At 55.8% G+C, this 15,132-nt stretch overlaps 1 protein-coding gene and 1 long non-coding RNA gene across 15 annotated transcripts; both read left to right on the forward strand.

Annotated features, from left to right (window-relative positions):
• Positions 1-3,350: 3,350 nt before the first annotated feature.
• Positions 3,351-14,152, forward strand: RNF44 (ring finger protein 44). 14 transcript variants are annotated; one of them, XM_078364680.1, is made up of 11 exons: positions 3,351-3,512; positions 8,619-8,769; positions 8,942-9,131; positions 9,505-9,672; positions 10,118-10,291; positions 10,397-10,558; positions 10,694-10,809; positions 11,078-11,165; positions 11,250-11,371; positions 11,507-11,606; positions 11,811-14,152. In XM_078364680.1, exons 2-11 carry the CDS (start codon positions 8,663-8,665, stop codon positions 11,871-11,873), a joined length of 1,290 nt encoding a protein of 429 aa, XP_078220806.1. In that variant the 5' UTR covers positions 3,351-3,512; positions 8,619-8,662; the 3' UTR covers positions 11,874-14,152. The 14 variants fall into 14 exon arrangements, with proteins under 14 accessions (XP_078220806.1, XP_078220812.1, XP_078220808.1 ...); XM_078364686.1 differs by having other exon boundaries at positions 9,006-9,131; XM_017969645.4 differs by lacking the exon at positions 3,351-3,512 and adding an exon at positions 3,820-4,297.
• Positions 5,116-5,457, forward strand: LOC144581375 (uncharacterized). Its single transcript, XR_013532013.1, has 2 exons — positions 5,116-5,213; positions 5,318-5,457. It is a non-coding gene; the product is annotated as an uncharacterized LOC144581375 (long non-coding RNA).
• Positions 14,153-15,132: the final 980 nt, after the last annotated feature.

The raw sequence follows: 15,132 nt of genomic DNA on the forward strand, positions 1-15,132 counted from the left end.
GATCCCAGGTTTGTCCCTTGATGGCTGCATGACACCAGGTGAGACAGAGTCTCTCTGCATGACAGAGTCCTGTCACCTCTCACCTCATCTGTAATATGGGGGCAATGCTGGTAGCCAGCTCTTAGATCATGGTGAGGAGAGCATCAGGATAGGACTTGTGCAGAGCTTGTGGAAGACCCTAAGACCCCCATTTCCCCATAGAACTCACAGCAGATGCCAGAGCAGAGGTGGGCTACCCCCACCTGTGGTTTCTGGGGCCCTCAGGGCCACACTTCTGGGCTCTGTGGTGAGGGGTGGCCCCTCCATGGCTCTGAACTGCTTTCCTCTTGATGAAATGAAAGTAAACAACATCTGCCTTCGAAGGCTTGGGGTGTAGGGAGAACACGGTGAGCAAAGTAGGTGTGCAGGCCACGTCCCCTCAGCAGGATGATTTCACATCCACCCACATAGGTTTTTTTAGGTTATGGGGGATGTGTTACTGACCTCTGGCGCTGGGGGGAAACTCAAGAGACTGGGGATTTTCTGAGAGTTTCCTGGGGCCAGGACAGGGCAGGGGTTTCCTGGTCCTGCAGGACAAGGGGCAAACCCAGAGCCCCGTCCCTGGGCATCCACCACCCAGTTTGAGCCAGGCCCTGGACTTGGTGTTGTGGGCCCTGTTGGGAGCAGGGGGAGCAGTCACATGGAGATGGCCTTCTGCTCTCATGATGCAACGTGATGATAATCCTACTGGACTGAGGAAGCCAGAGCAAGCTGGCAGGGCAGGGAAGGCTCCAAGGGGGTAGTCTTTGAGCTAGCCCCAAAGTGTAAGCAGGATTTTGCCCAGGTGAGTAGGGGATATTGAGGACATATTAAACAGAAAGAATGCCACAGTCAGAGGCTTGGTGGCTTAAAAGTATGGGATTAGATTGTGGCTGGAGGGTCACTTTCCTAAGGTGGGGATGGTAAAGGTGGTCTCACTGTGGGGCAAGTGACTTCACCTCTTTGAGCCTCAAATCCTCATCTGTAAAATGAGGCTGGGGTGCCTGTATGTGCCAGTGAAGGCTGGACACCTGTGCATTTAAAAACGCCAAACCCCTTCAGCCAGGAGGGGAATAAGTGAGATACACAGCAATTGTGACAGGACTGTGTGCAAATTATATGGCATGAGGTGAAGGCTGGGGTACATCTAGCTCTGCGTTCAAAAATGGAGGTTTCAGTACAGATGGAGACGTCACAGCTTCCTCTAAGAGGTGAGATAGGAACAGAGCCTCAAATGGCAGAAAAGCAGAACACATTGGCAGAAAGGAAAACAGAGGGCATTCCAGGCAGGCAGTCTAGCCTGAGCAAAGGGAGGAAGGTGGCAGGGAGAGAAGGCCAGAGGAAGCACCAGCATGGTGTGAGAGGAGGGACTGGGGAGAGGCAAGCCTGAAAAGTTTGGGCAGGAAAAGCTTGTTAAGTGCAGCCCCAACATCAGGTTTCCATGCAGTTGGCAGTAGGGAGCCACTATAGGCCCTATCCTTAAGGGCAGGCAGGCAGTCTAACAAATATGCAGGTACCTTTGAATGTGGGGAGGTTTTTTTGAGATAGAGTCTCGCTCTATTGCCCAGGCTGGAGTGCAATGGCATGTTCTCGGCTCACTGCAACCTCCACCTCCTGAGTTCAAGCAATTCTCCCACCGCAGCCTCCTAAGTAGCTGGGATTACAGGCATGCACCTGGCTAATTTTTGTATTTTTAGTAGGGATGGCGTTTCACCATGTTGGTCAGGCTGGTCTGGAACTCCTGACCTCGTGATCCATCCACCTTGGCCTCCCAAAGTGCTGGGATTACAGGCTTGAGCCACCTCACCCAGCCTTGGGAAGGGTTTTCAAATTGCTTTTATGTGGTGGGGAAAACAGAAGGTTGAAGGAGACACTGGACGTGAAAGAACAGTTGATGATGAGGAACTAGTTAAAGACATAACCTGGCATATCCACACTTATTCTCACGCACACTTAAGTTTTAACTGTGATAGAGTTTGGCATTCCGGGTAACATCAGTAGCACTGCATCATGAACTTGGTCTTGTGTTGCTTAGAGATCTGTAAACAGCCGGCTCGGTTCCATCTTCAATCATTGTGTTGCACAGTGATACTGATTGTTGCTGGTACAAACACTGCTATAAATATGTCTGTTCCCCAAACTTAAAGGGGATTTCTGATTCTAAGGGAACAAAAGTTTTTCTGGCTTTAAAGACTTAAGACATAGTCTTTATAATAATTTTCTTTAAAAATTTCAGTAGGTTATAATGCAGTTCTTTAAAAAGAGCGAATGTACAATATCATATACAATAGTCTATCCTCCTGACCCACTCCTCCCTTCCAGTTCTCCCTAAGGACAATTGTTAATCAGTTTCCTGTATACCCTTCTAGAAATATTATATGCGGATATGGTATATGTCCAATTAAAAAAACCTGATACATACTGTTACTCCTGTTCAGCATCTTGGTTTCAATTTTTATTTAAAATTTGGGATTCTGAAATATACCAAAACAGCATAGAAAATGAGCCCTCCATCCCCCTGCCCCATGACCCACCACACAGGTTAACAGATAACACTTTGCATTGGCGCCTTGTTTATGGCTGTCTTGGAGGTAGTCCCATGTGACCCTAGCTGCCTCTTTGTGGTAACTGCCCAAGAGTCGTTATTGATTATATGCATGCACCCAATATAATTTGTTCGACCTGTTCTTGGATATTTAAGGAATTACTGACTTTTTGCTTATATAATTGTGATGGAGGTAATATCCCATTTTGTATAAAGTTTGCCCGGGTGGGTGGGCATCGAGGCAAAGGAGAACGAGGCTCAGCTTTGGGTTGGGTTCAAATTCCTGCTCCGCCACACTTCTAGCTGTGGGATCTCGAGTGAGGGAAGGCCCTCACTTTCCCCATCTGTAAAATGAACTGGCTATAGTAATCTATGAGACGGAGGTCTCATAGCTGCTGAGAGGAGTAGAAAACTCAAGTATAGAGGCTTCACTGGGCTTAGTTCCCAGTTTCCCTGGGCAGGGAGGTCTCCGCGGGGACACCAAATTCTCAAGCCCAGCCTAAGAGCTAGAGCGCCCGGCGCCAGCAGTTTTGCCATAAACTCCAATCCGTTCCCCGCCCCTCTTCCTCCGCCGCCACGCTGAGGGCGGAGCGGTTAAATGTCTGTGACGTCAGCCCGAGCAGGGCCAATCTCCCTGCCCCGCAGACGTTAGCTCGTTTGCATGGGTGGCCCGCCATTGGTCTGTCGAGCAACCTGGGCAGTTCCAGCTTTTTAAAGACGCCGCGTAGTATAAACAAGGCGATGTGGGGCGGCAGGGCCATGATGTCATCGCGGTGCTGCAGCTCTTGGGAGTGACGTCATCTCCGGAAAGGTGGCCGGCCCACAGCTGTTAAATCCAGCCTAACCACTTGGGTCGGCTTGAGGCCGCTTTCGTCCCGTCAGAGGTCAGACCCATTGCACTTCAGAATCCCAGGCGGCACCCTGTCCCCGAGGAGGGGACCATGACACAGTAAGTCCGTACTGCCGATTCTCCTTGCGGGACCAATTTCTTCGGTAGGGAAACAGCCTCAGAGGCGCGAGTAGTTCGCGAGTTTGCATAGCAAGTTCGAGTTGCAGCCGATCGGTTTTGCCCACCCTGGGGTCTTCCCATCTTTATATCAGGCCATGTGGCCCCGCCCCTTGCTTTTGACTACGGCTGCGGTCACTTTAAGTGCGAAGGTGGGGGCGAGGAGGAGGTTAAAAAAACTTTCAAGATGGCGGTCCATTAGTCACGTGCCTGGTCGCGGCGAGTGATTGGCTCTCGGGGCGGAGCTCCCGGCGCGGGGTGGGCCACCGCGGGCTTGCAGCAGGCTACGGTATGCCGGAGCCTCCGGGCGCGCCCCCGCGAGCCCCCTCCCGCCCGGCGCGCGACCCCGCCGCTTCGAATGTTGTGAATCAAATGTGGGGTTTGTTACATTCCGCTGCCGCCGCGGACAGTTCTTAAAGGGCCAGCCGCCAACAGCCGCGCAGACCCAGCTGCGTCCTGCGCCGCCTCCCGCTCCCTAAGGGCCTGGGCCGAGAGAGACTGACCGCGGGTGGGCCTCGCAAGGCAGACGCCGTCGGGCGGACAACAAAGAGAGAGGCCCCGGAAGAAGCCGGGCTACCCTCGGACCCGGGGGTGGGGAGGGCAGCACATTGTTCCGCAGGGCGGGAGCTCTTAAAGGGTCCAGGCAGCACCCCCCCCCCCGCCCCCTGCCCAGTTTGGCCGTCATAGATCGGGAACAAAGGAGTCAACGTGTGGCCGGGCGGCCAAAGGTGAGTCGGGGCCAGGGACCCCAACTCCCTATTCCCTCACCCCTGGACCTCCGGTTCCCCTCCCCTGGGAATGGGGGCAGTGATCTAGCTGGCTCCGCAGGGGTTAATCACTGGCGGTCAGCGAGATCTCAGGGATCAGGGACCCCCGCCCCCCCCCAGGGCCCCCAGCGGCCCGGCCGGGTCTCCTCTTTCCAGAGGGTGAGCGCTGCGGTTGGAGAGGAAGGAGCCGCCCCCCTCCCCCTGCGGCCGCCACTTCCTTTGTTGTTGCTTTTGTCTCACGCCGAGCACATGGTCCGGGATCCTCGGCTCTTAAAGTCACAGCGCTCCGGCCCAGGCGCTGCAGTCTTGCCTCCCGCCCCCGGTGTCCCTCCGAGAGCGGCACAAAAGAGTGGGAGGTGGACGAGAGAGGCCCCTCTCGGGGCAGGTGTCCGCGCCTCGGCCCCTAGTACCATCCCTGGGAGGGCTGGCTGGGTAAGGTTCCCAGAGCCCCACAGCAAGCTCTTGGCCTGTGTTAGGGAGCCCCCTCTTCCCCAGAGACACTGTTTTCCTCCCCCGCTAATGTGACAACCTGGTTTCCTCTTGATTCTTCTGGTTTTATTTGGGCGCTCTGGGAAGGAAAGGTTTCCACCCCCATTTTACAGCTGTGCCAACTGAGGCTCTCAGAAGCAAAGGGATTTCCTTGACCAAGGTCACCCATGGAGTATTCTCTCCTAGTCTGGTGGTCCGGCTCTCAGTGGCCCCCAGGCACTAAAGCCTGCTTGTTTGGGGTGGGGGATGGGGAAATAGGAAGGGGGGCTTCTCTTCCTGCCTGAGTCTGAGTCTACTCATACCCCTAAGGTCTGACTTTGTTTTCTTCTACAAAAGGGAGTGCCTCTTCATGCAAACAGATCCCTGGGGCCCTTAGACCAAGGTCAGGGTAGGTGCTTGGGGCACTGGACCTCAGGTGTTGGCTGCCTCTCATGGGTGGGTGGTGGGGAGAGTGTTGACTGCAAAATGCATTGCATGCCTCTGGCCTGATAGGGCTCAGCAGCGGGACTCTCAAGACCGGTTCACACAGACCTCGGTGACAGCACAGCACAGAGATGTAGACTGAGCAGTTGTTAGGAGATGCCACCTTGCCACCCTTGCTGTTTGACCTTGAGCAAGTTGCTAGCTCCAACTCTGGGCCGTGCTTGCTTCTCTGCACCACAAAGCCTATGATGGGTGCCTCAAAGAGAGTGCTCTCCCAGCCTCCTGAATGGCTTGAAGACTCGCGATTAGGTGATTTCCTCCGACTACTGATGCCGCAAGGAGTTTGGGCCTATGGTCCAGCCAGGACCAATATTGTTCTCTCTGGCTTTGTGGCCTAGAGCAACTTACTTCCTTTCTCTCAGCCTCAGTTTTCTCAGCTGTGAAGTGAGTGTAACCTTTCTATGCCACCCCTGTTCCTGGCAGGGCTTAAAGAACCAGGAGCCACTCTTCCCAGCTGCGGTATTATCCTAGAGTAGCATATCTGCCTGCTGCCTGGAAGTGGCACCCTTCAGGCTCTGCTTGAGGTTGGGAATGGAGGTCAGCATGTCATATTCTCTAATAATGATCATTTATATCCAAGCTAAGTAAGACTTTACAGGTTGCTTCTGCTGTTGCCTTGGAGCAGTCCTTGATGGTAAACTGGGAGGTAGTTATTGGGGTGTTACCATTTTACAGATGAAGATACTGAGACTCAGGAGGGGAGGCCCTTGCCCACTGCCTGTAGCCAAGAATCTAGCTAGAAATCAGTGTCCTGTGAGTCTGTAAGAGCCGATGCTGTCACCCACAGCTGGAGGCCCTTCTCTCTCTGGTTTGCTTTCACAGCTCCTTACCCCTTCCCTGTCCTGAGGAGTGGGTGCCTTGCTAGGGGGCTGGCCACAGAGCAGACATGCACAGGCTTGGGCCTGGCACTGCTCAGCCATCAGTAAGACATCCTGGCACAAGAGGAGCAGTCAAGGCTGCTGGCTTGGTGGCTAATCATGGGTGCTTTACAGTCAGACTGCTTAGGTCCCCTGTGCACCTGCAATTCCAGTTGACTGGCCTTGGACCTCACCCCTGTGAGCCTTGGTGTCCTGACCTCCCAGGGTTGCTGGGAGGACTCACCAAGTTGGCGTGGGGGAAACAGCATGGTTATTACAGTGACTGTTCCTCACCAGCAGAACTGTGAGCTCCCAGACTCTCTGAGGTTAGCTAGGGCAGAGATTCCCAAACCTAGCTGTGTTATGGCAACTTCTGGGGAATTGGATAAAAATCTAGGTGCCCTTGTTCCCCAACCCTCCAAAGAGTCTGGTCCAGGAGGCCTGGGATGGGCCAGGCATCTGCTGTTTCAGTTACTTGGGGATTTCCTGAGCCTCCCTTGGCCGTTGTTTGCTTGACTGGTTTGTTGGCAGGAATTAGAGAGGCTCTGTGTGTAGACATGCATGTCAGGATGTGCACTTGGCCCGTGCCAGGGGTCACAAACCCAGTCCCCTTTGGTGGGCAGGCAGAGGATGGTCCTGAGTGACCTGGAGAGAAAGCTCTTGCTCCCAGTGAGGGGCCAGGCAGAAATGCGTGGGACCGGATTTGCCATGAGAAGCCAGGTTTTTTTGTAATCCCTCAATTTTTAATCGTTGGCATTAAAGTTATGGCTGCCAGACTGTGTGGCCTTGGACCTGTGTGATTGGCTCTGTTCCATGCACATGTATCACATTAGGCCTTCCCTGAGCTGGACACGGGTGGTCCCCGGCCCTGCCCACACCCTCTACCAGCCGTGCCCCATCACCCATGCAGGCTTCTTTTGAGAAGTAGGGCCCAAGCTTGCAACGTGTAGCAGAGAGGAAATGGTTCTTGCCACTGTCGGCAGGAAGGAACTAGGTGTTGAGCTGACAGTACACTGGCTCCCTGGCTGTGTCAGCAAGGAGGTGACATTGAAAGCTGAGTATCGAGGCTGCATAGGCATTTTGTTAGATGGGGAAGGGGTGGAAGGGGCCTCCTTGTGGCAGGAACAACGAAGGGCTGGTCATGTTGGATGCACCCTTCAGCTTTGCAGGGCCTAACAGGTTCTAGAGCTTTTCCTGCCAGGGTGTCATCCCAGCTTTGAGTTGAGTGGAACCCTGAGGTTGAGCCAGGTCCCTCAAGATTCCCTACCTGGACCCTGGGCTCTGACTGGAGGCAGGAGACCCTGCCCCAACCCATTCCTATTTAACTTCCTCTCTCGGGTTCTTGCTTCCCTTTTTTCTCAGCAGGCCCCACATCCTACTTTGAGGGCTGGGTTGGGGCCCCTAGAACAAGGGCCTGGCTGTATGCCAGGCTCCGCAGTCTCCCCAGGCCAGCTTCCTCCATCACCTCCCACGGAGCCTGGGGCCCGTCCTCTCCATCAGCAGCAGAGGACAGGGAGAGGCTTGTCTTTGGCCCACCTCCCAGTTTTGACACTTGCCTTGGGGCTTTGGGCAAGTTTCTGCTTGCTGAGCCTCACTTTCCTCCTCTGTAAAGTGGGCCAGCTATACTTTCCTTGAAAGGTAGATGAAGTCACACTTGGACAGGCATAGTGGGATCAGGTTAAGGGAAGAAAGAATAGTGTGTTGCCTTGGACTAGAAGCTCCCAAGTGCAGGGGCAGGATAGAACCTCTTGCCTGGCGCTAGTAAGAGGAGAACTGGGTCCCAGGCTTGTTTGGAATCCCTGTTGTAGCCAACCAGAGAGAAGAGAGGATGCTGGAGCCTCCACAGGAAGCCCCAGCTGCCGCCTGGAGGCCAAATTGTAGCCCCTGGTGTAAGGCAGAAGGTCCCACCCGAAGCCCCTTTCCAGGACACGGTGCCCTGAGACCCGGCCCAGCGGGAGCCTACCAGGAGCCTGGAAGCACGCTGGCCAGCTCCCTGAGCCCTGCAACTGAGGGGAACTGGGTCCCATTTCACACAGCAGGAGGGTGAGGCCTTGGTGCCGGCAGGCTAAGCTGTCCTGGTATGTCAGCACTGGACCCCAGGTCTCAGAGGAGGGGCATGGCTGAACACCACTGGTCTCTAGGGTCACACTGCAGAGGTTTGGTTCTGACCCCCATGGCACACGCACCTGGACTCCTCGGTGCTGCAGTTTCTTTTTTTCTTTTTTTTTTGAGACAGAGTTTTGCTCTGTTGCCAGGCTGGAGTGCAGTGGTGTGATCTCAGCTCACTGCAACCTCCGCCTCCCAGGTTGAAGTGATTCCTTTGCCTCGGCCTCCCACGTAGCCGGGATTATGGGTGTCCACCACCACGCTTGACTGGTTTTTGTGGTTTTAGTAGAGATGGGCTTTCACCATGTTGGCCAGGTGCCTCAGTTTCCTTGTCTCCTGCCTCCTAGGGTTGTGAGTCCCGGCCCAGCCCCTCCACCCCCCTGCCCCCCTGATGCGACCATGGGCTCTGGCAGTGACTAGGTGGCCACCCTCTGCCCCCGTGGGTCAGCGGCGATTCTCTGCAGGACCCAGCAGCACCCCAGGCCAGCTCTGGGGAAGGTAGGAAGGAGCCTCCCAGTCCTGGTGCTGAGGCACGAGGGCCTTGAGGGACGGGGCGCAGGGCCCTGAGCTGTCTTCCCTCCCTGTGGGGGGAGTCACCCTGGCTTCTCTCCCTGTTCTGTGCATGAGTGGTCCCCCTCAGTCCTATTGGGGCCTCCTCTTTGTGGTGCAGCCCCGGCTTCGAGGGCCCCCTGGCCAGCCCACCTGCCTGCGATGAGCGCTTACCTTCCCAGCAGCTGCCGTCCCAACCTCCATACCTCCCTGTAGAGGAGCGCCGAGCCTCGGCTCCTGCCGGCGGGAGCCCCCGAATGCTGCACCCAGCCACCCAGCAGAGCCCGTTCATGGTTGATCTCCATGAGCAGGTAGGCAGAACCCCACCTCCTATGCCCCTAGGCCTTCGAGCCAGTCTGAGAAACAGAGGCAGCAAGGCCTTGATTTCACCTTGCTTGTTTCATTTCACATTCCAAGGAGGCATTATTGGCCCCATTTTACAGGTAGGTAAACTGAGGCCCAGGGAGAGGGGGCCCACTGGATGACTGGCAGAGCTGGATTCCCACAGGGCCCTCTCTGCCCTGGGGACCCAGGGTAGGAGTACAGTCTGCTCTGCACTGAGGTAGACCCCATTGGAGAAGGGAAGGGAGCCAGCAGCTGGACCTGGCAGGACGGTTTCTCCTGAGAGTAGCCCTCTTGGCCAGCTTCCTTCTCACACTTTCCCGGCATTCTCTCCACCCATAGGTGCATCAGGGACCTGTCCCTCTGTCTTACACAGTCACCACAGTGACAACCCAAGGCTTCCCCTTGCCTACAGGCCAACACATCCCTGGCTGCAGTGCCCAGCAGCTCCCAGCATGCTCCGTGATGTTCAGTGGGCAGCACTACCCCCTCTGCTGCCTCCCACCCCCGGTGAGTGAGTGTTTCTAGCTCCTACTCCACCAGCTGCAAGCCCCAGGCACAGGCCAGCGGCTCAGCAGGCCTAGGGCAGCCCTGAACTGGGCTGAGCTATCCAGCCATCCAGGCTGTCAGAGCACCTTCCTGGCCTCCCCAGGAAAGCGTACACGTGTGTGTTCGCATTTAGTAATAGAGTGTTTCAAGGTTCAGAGACCTTCCAGCACCCCTGTACCTGCCTTACAGCTTGGCAGAGGCCCAGGAGTTGAGGCTGTGGGCCTTAAGAGTGGAGTGTCCTGCCTGGGTGGCCTAGGACAGGGATAGGCCTTCCTCAGGGTTTCTTGTGCAGACCCTAGAGCTGCTGGGTATGTGCCCAGTGGGGGCCTTTTGCTGGGTGGCATGGTATAGGCCTGGCCCAGAGCCCAGGAGAACGTTCTCAGCCCCCCACCCCCTCTCTCGGCAGCTTATCCAGGCGTGCACCATGCAGCAGCTGCCTGTGCCCTATCAGGCCTATCCCCACCTCATCTCCAGTGACCACTACATCCTGCACCCCCCACCACCGGCCCCACCCCCCCAGCCCACCCACATGGCGCCCCTGGGGCAGTTTGTGTCTCTGCAGACCCAGCATCCGAGGATGGTGAGTCTGGGCATGGGTCTGGTGCTGGAGAGGGATAGCGTGGGGGGAGGCGGGCAGGGACAGCCTTGTCTCACTGACTTGCTGACCTGGCCCCACGTCTTTCAGCCCCTGCAGCGGCTCGACAACGATGTGGACCTGCGTGGGGACCAGCACTCCCTGGGTAGCTTCACCTACTCCACCTCTGCCCCTGGCCCAGCCCTATCTCCATCAGTGCCCCTGCACTACCTGCCCCACGATCCACTGCACCAGGAGCTGTCCTTTGGTGTGGTGAGTGCCACCCTGACCCCCACCTGGGCTCCTGGGCTGCTGGGAGGCAGACCCACCAGGCTGACCTGCACCTGGGCTCCGGGGCGGGTGGGAGGCAGGTTCCCTGGGCTGACCTGCACCTTGCCCCTCTTACAGCCATATTCTCACATGATGCCGCGGAGACTGAGCACCCAGAGATACCGCCTGCAGCAGCCACTGCCCCCGCCACCACCCCCACCACCCTACTACCCCAGCTTCCTGCCCTACTTCCTGTAAGTATCTACACATCCGCCCTGGGTTCCTTATGCCCTGTTCTCCTAGAACCTCGAGTGGTTAGACCCAAACACATCTCAAGGGGTCCCAGGGCCTCCAAAGCTGGGCTCTCTGCCCCACTACAATGCCCTAGGCCAAACACCAAGGTCTCCCAGTATGAGCCAAGTGGAGCTCTGGGCTCTGTTGGCAAAGAGGAAGTCAGGAGAGTGGCTCTGTGCGACCCACTTCTGACCTTGACCCTTGGCCCCCATCCTTGTGTCTCTCTAGCTCGATGCTGCCAGTGTCACCAACAGCAGTGGGGCCCACCATCAGCCTGGATCTGGACGTGGATGACGTGGAGATGGAGAACTATGAGGTCTTGTGGAGCGCCGTGCTGGGAGGTGGGGTGGGAGACCTGCAGCCCTGGGCGCCGCTGACCCCACCTCCTGCCCACATGCAGGCCCTCCTGAACCTGGCTGAGCGGCTGGGAGATGCCAAACCACGGGGCCTCACCAAAGCAGACATAGAGCAGCTCCCATCGTACCGCTTTAACCCGGACAGCCGTCAGTCAGAGCAGACGCTGTGAGTACCATGCCCCACCTCCCGCCCCTCTGAACACAGCTGGCTGCCACAAGATGCCCCTCTCAGGGGAGTCACGCTTCACTGAGCCTTCCCGTGGCCCTCAGTGTGGAGGTGACGCTCCGTGACCCCTCACAGGTGTGTGGTCTGCTTCAGTGACTTCGAGGTGCGGCAGCTTCTCCGAGTCCTGCCCTGCAACCATGAGTTCCACACCAAGTGTGTTGACAAGTGGTTGAAGGTAACACGGCCCACGCTGGCTCCTGGGTATTCCTCATGTAGTGACAGGGGGATGGGCAGCTCTGGAGTGTTTCCCTCCTGGTCCTTGTCATCATCTTGGAAATTCTGGCTCCAGGGAACCAAGTCCTCCCAGGTGGCTAAACAGATGTGGTGGGTTGGGGTGGGTGAGAGCAATGCCTGACGTCAATGCCTGCGGTTCCTGCAGGCCAACCGGACGTGTCCCATCTGCCGGGCCGACGCCTCCGAGGTGCCCAGAGAGGCTGAGTGAGGCCTCACAGCTGCCCGGGAGAACCCTGCCTGAAGCTCTGGAAACTCGGGTGGGGGGCCCAGGGAGGACAGAGAGGGAGTGTGGCCCAGGCCTGCCCTGTCACTCCTGCCTGCATCTCCAGAGCTGGTGCCAGGGTCAGCCCGGTGAGGAGCTCCTGCAATAAGCCCCTGCATTTGACAAGCTCCAAAGACTCCCTCCCCATTCTGTCTGCCCATCTACCCGCCACGGAGCTGCCTGAGTGTCCATAATGTGGTCTCCCTCCTGTGCGCCCTTGGGTTCCTCTATTCCTGCGGGCACTGAGAGCCAGGGGTTTGCTCCCCCCAGTGGGGCTGGTGGCAATCCTTGGCCCCAGGATAGGCAGACAGGGCACCATCTTGGGTCAGCTGGTCTCGTGCTCTGAAATGGTGTGCCCTCTGCCCAGGTGGCACTGCCAGTCATGTAGACAGACGGTGTCACAGGCCATATCCTGAGCCCCAGGGCGGAATGCTCCCTCCTTGACCCCAAACAGCGAACTCAGGCTTCCAGCTCTGGGTTGGCTGCTGTGAGGGCGGAGTCTGGCTCCCTAGGGGACCCTCAACCCAGGCACAACATTCCAGCCTTGTCCTCAGGCTGGAGGGTGTCCCAGCCTAGCCCTGAGCTGGGGCACACGTAGCCTGAGGGGCCTGTATTCCCAGTGGCTGCCCCTCCCAGGGATGCGGTCAGACCTGTGCCCGATCTCCTCTCCCTCTGTCGTTTTGCATGAACGTGAGGAGCAGCAGTTTTTGTTTATTCATTTGGCCCAAAATCGCGTGTAGGATTTGGGGATGTGGATATTTAAGACATTTTTTTTTTCTTTTGGTTTAATGGGGGCGGGTATAGGGACCAACTGGGACCGAGTGCCCAGGGGGCCAAGCACGGGTGCGCTGCCCAGCCCACATGCATGCGTGTGCCGGGCTGGGTGGGACTGGGTGCCGGTGGTCGTGGGGCAGAGTTGGGGGTCTGTGCTCAGCTGATAACTGCCATGCACTGTACTGCACACGTCCCTTGAGCCCACTGGGACCAGATGCTTTTCAGGGCATTTCTCCCTCCAGCCAGGCCCCGTTTCCCACCTGCCTGGGCAAGTCTCCTCCAAGGAAGTCCCAGGAGGATCGGGACCAGGAAGGTCATGGACCCCCATCTCTTGGGGCCTCCCAGCCTGATCCCTGCCCTCCAAGCTCTGGAGGAGGCCCCTGTAGGGTCTGGCAGAGCTTCCCACCCTCCTTCCCTGGTCCTAGTCCTTTCCTGCCCTACCCCCAGCTGGGGTTGCTGCCCTGAACGAACCGCGTGTGGGGCCCTGCACATCCTAGCAGGCAGCCCCTGGCGCCTGCTGCCTCAGGGATGCTCCAACCACCCTCGTTCTCCCCGCAGCGGCCCTGGCTCCCACCTCCCACCCCAGCCTGCCGTGGGGTCCGTCAGCCTGGTCCCACCCCCATGGAGAACCCAAAGTCTTACTGTATATAACTCCAGGTGACGTTTCTATATTTATAGCAGTGTTGAAAACCCACGTGTTTTACACAGAAGCACCCTCTCCAACCCCCTCCCTTTCCGACCCCAACAAAAGGTTTTCAAACCCCTTGTGGTTCCTGGGGCAGGCGGAAACAGGCTCACAGATTGTGTGTCGGCTGCAGCATTGATTCTAACAAGCAGCTATTGAGGGGGGAAACAGCATTTCAAAAATCATTAAAAAACCAGATTTCTACAACAATTACTTAGGATGTTTGTGATTTGCCGACCTTGCTGTAGTTACCAATGATTTCCTGTGGTGGGGGCTTGCCATTGTTTACTCTTTTATTTACCAACTTCCGGCCTAGGCATGACAGTGGGCACCTTCCCCCAGCCCTGGCTGGGCCCAGCGCCTGTGTTCTGTGTTAGAAAGGTTTTATATATATAAAATTACATATATATATATAGAAATATATGTAATTTTGGGGGCCCTGTTCCTTGCACATTTTACAGTTACCTCATTTTTCCCATGTATGTATTTGAGAAAATGCTAATATATAGAGAAAATAATGGTTCTTAAAGCTTAAATGTGTGGTTTTTTCCATTCCATGGGATTCACATTGGTTTGTAGCATTTAACATAACTAGTATGTTGTATTATATATATGTGTATACTGATTGAAATTTTTAACAGATTTGTACTTTTTTTAAAATGAAAGTTGCTAGTTCTGCTTGACCAAGTAGTGCAATCATTATTTTTTTTAATATTGTTGCTGATTTCAGAGGGATATTCACTAATAAATGTATGATGTATACCAACGACCGCCCACGCTGCCTTTGGCTGCCTGTGTCTTTGGTGGGAGCTGGGATGGGAATGAGGCTAGGAGCAGACAGGGTTGCTCTCTGCTATGGAACTGTGGGGCAGCCGACACCCCCTCATCCATAGGGGTCTGCCAAGCCAGTTCAGTGGTGACCTTCTCTAAACTGTCTGCTTCACATGTGAGTTAGACAGGCTTCTGTTAGCAAGTGACAGGTTTCCATTTAACTGGTTTGAGGGAAAAGTCACTTATTGGTCTCCTGTCATTTGAATCCCAAGGTAGAGGCCAGTTGTGGTGGCTCACGCCTATAATCCCAGCATTTTGAGAGGCCGCGGCTGGTGGATCACTTGAGGTCAGGGATTTGAGACCAGCCTACCCAACATGGTGAAACCCATCTCTACTTAAGGATACAAGAAAATTAGCTAGTTGTGGTGGCACAAGCCTGTGGTCCCAGCCACTCAGGAGGCTGAGGTAGGAGAATTGGTTGAACTCAGGAGGTAGAGGTTGCAGTGAGCCAAGATGGGGCCACTGCACTCCAGCCTGGGTGACGGCAGACTCCATCTCAAAAAATAAATCCCAAGGTAGGTTCTTGTGTCGTGACTGGATCAGGAGCTCAGGCCAGTCATGGGGAAATAAGGTCTCCCCCATTTCACAACTTTTTGTTGGTTTCTTTTTTCAATAGGAATGAGTCTTACTATGCTGCCCAGGCTGGTCTTGAACTTCTGGGTTCAAGCAGTCCTCTCACCTTGGTCTCCCAAAGTGCTGGGATTGCAGGCGTGAGCCGCTGCACCTGGCCTGCAGCCTTGCTTTTCTCTGCGCGGTAGCACTTGGTAGCCCTTGCTCAGTTTCCTCTAATTTAGCATCACCTCTGGTGATGGAGAGTTGTCAGACCCACTTTGGTTGTGTCCCCACACCAGATCTCTTTAGTGATGTTTGGGAGTGAGAGCAGCATGACTGGTCAGGCCTTTTACATACTGCCCA

Source organism: Callithrix jacchus, chromosome 2 (assembly GCF_049354715.1).
Source record: "Callithrix jacchus isolate 240 chromosome 2, calJac240_pri, whole genome shotgun sequence".
In the NCBI taxonomy this organism is placed as follows: Eukaryota; Metazoa; Chordata; class Mammalia; order Primates; family Cebidae; genus Callithrix; species Callithrix jacchus.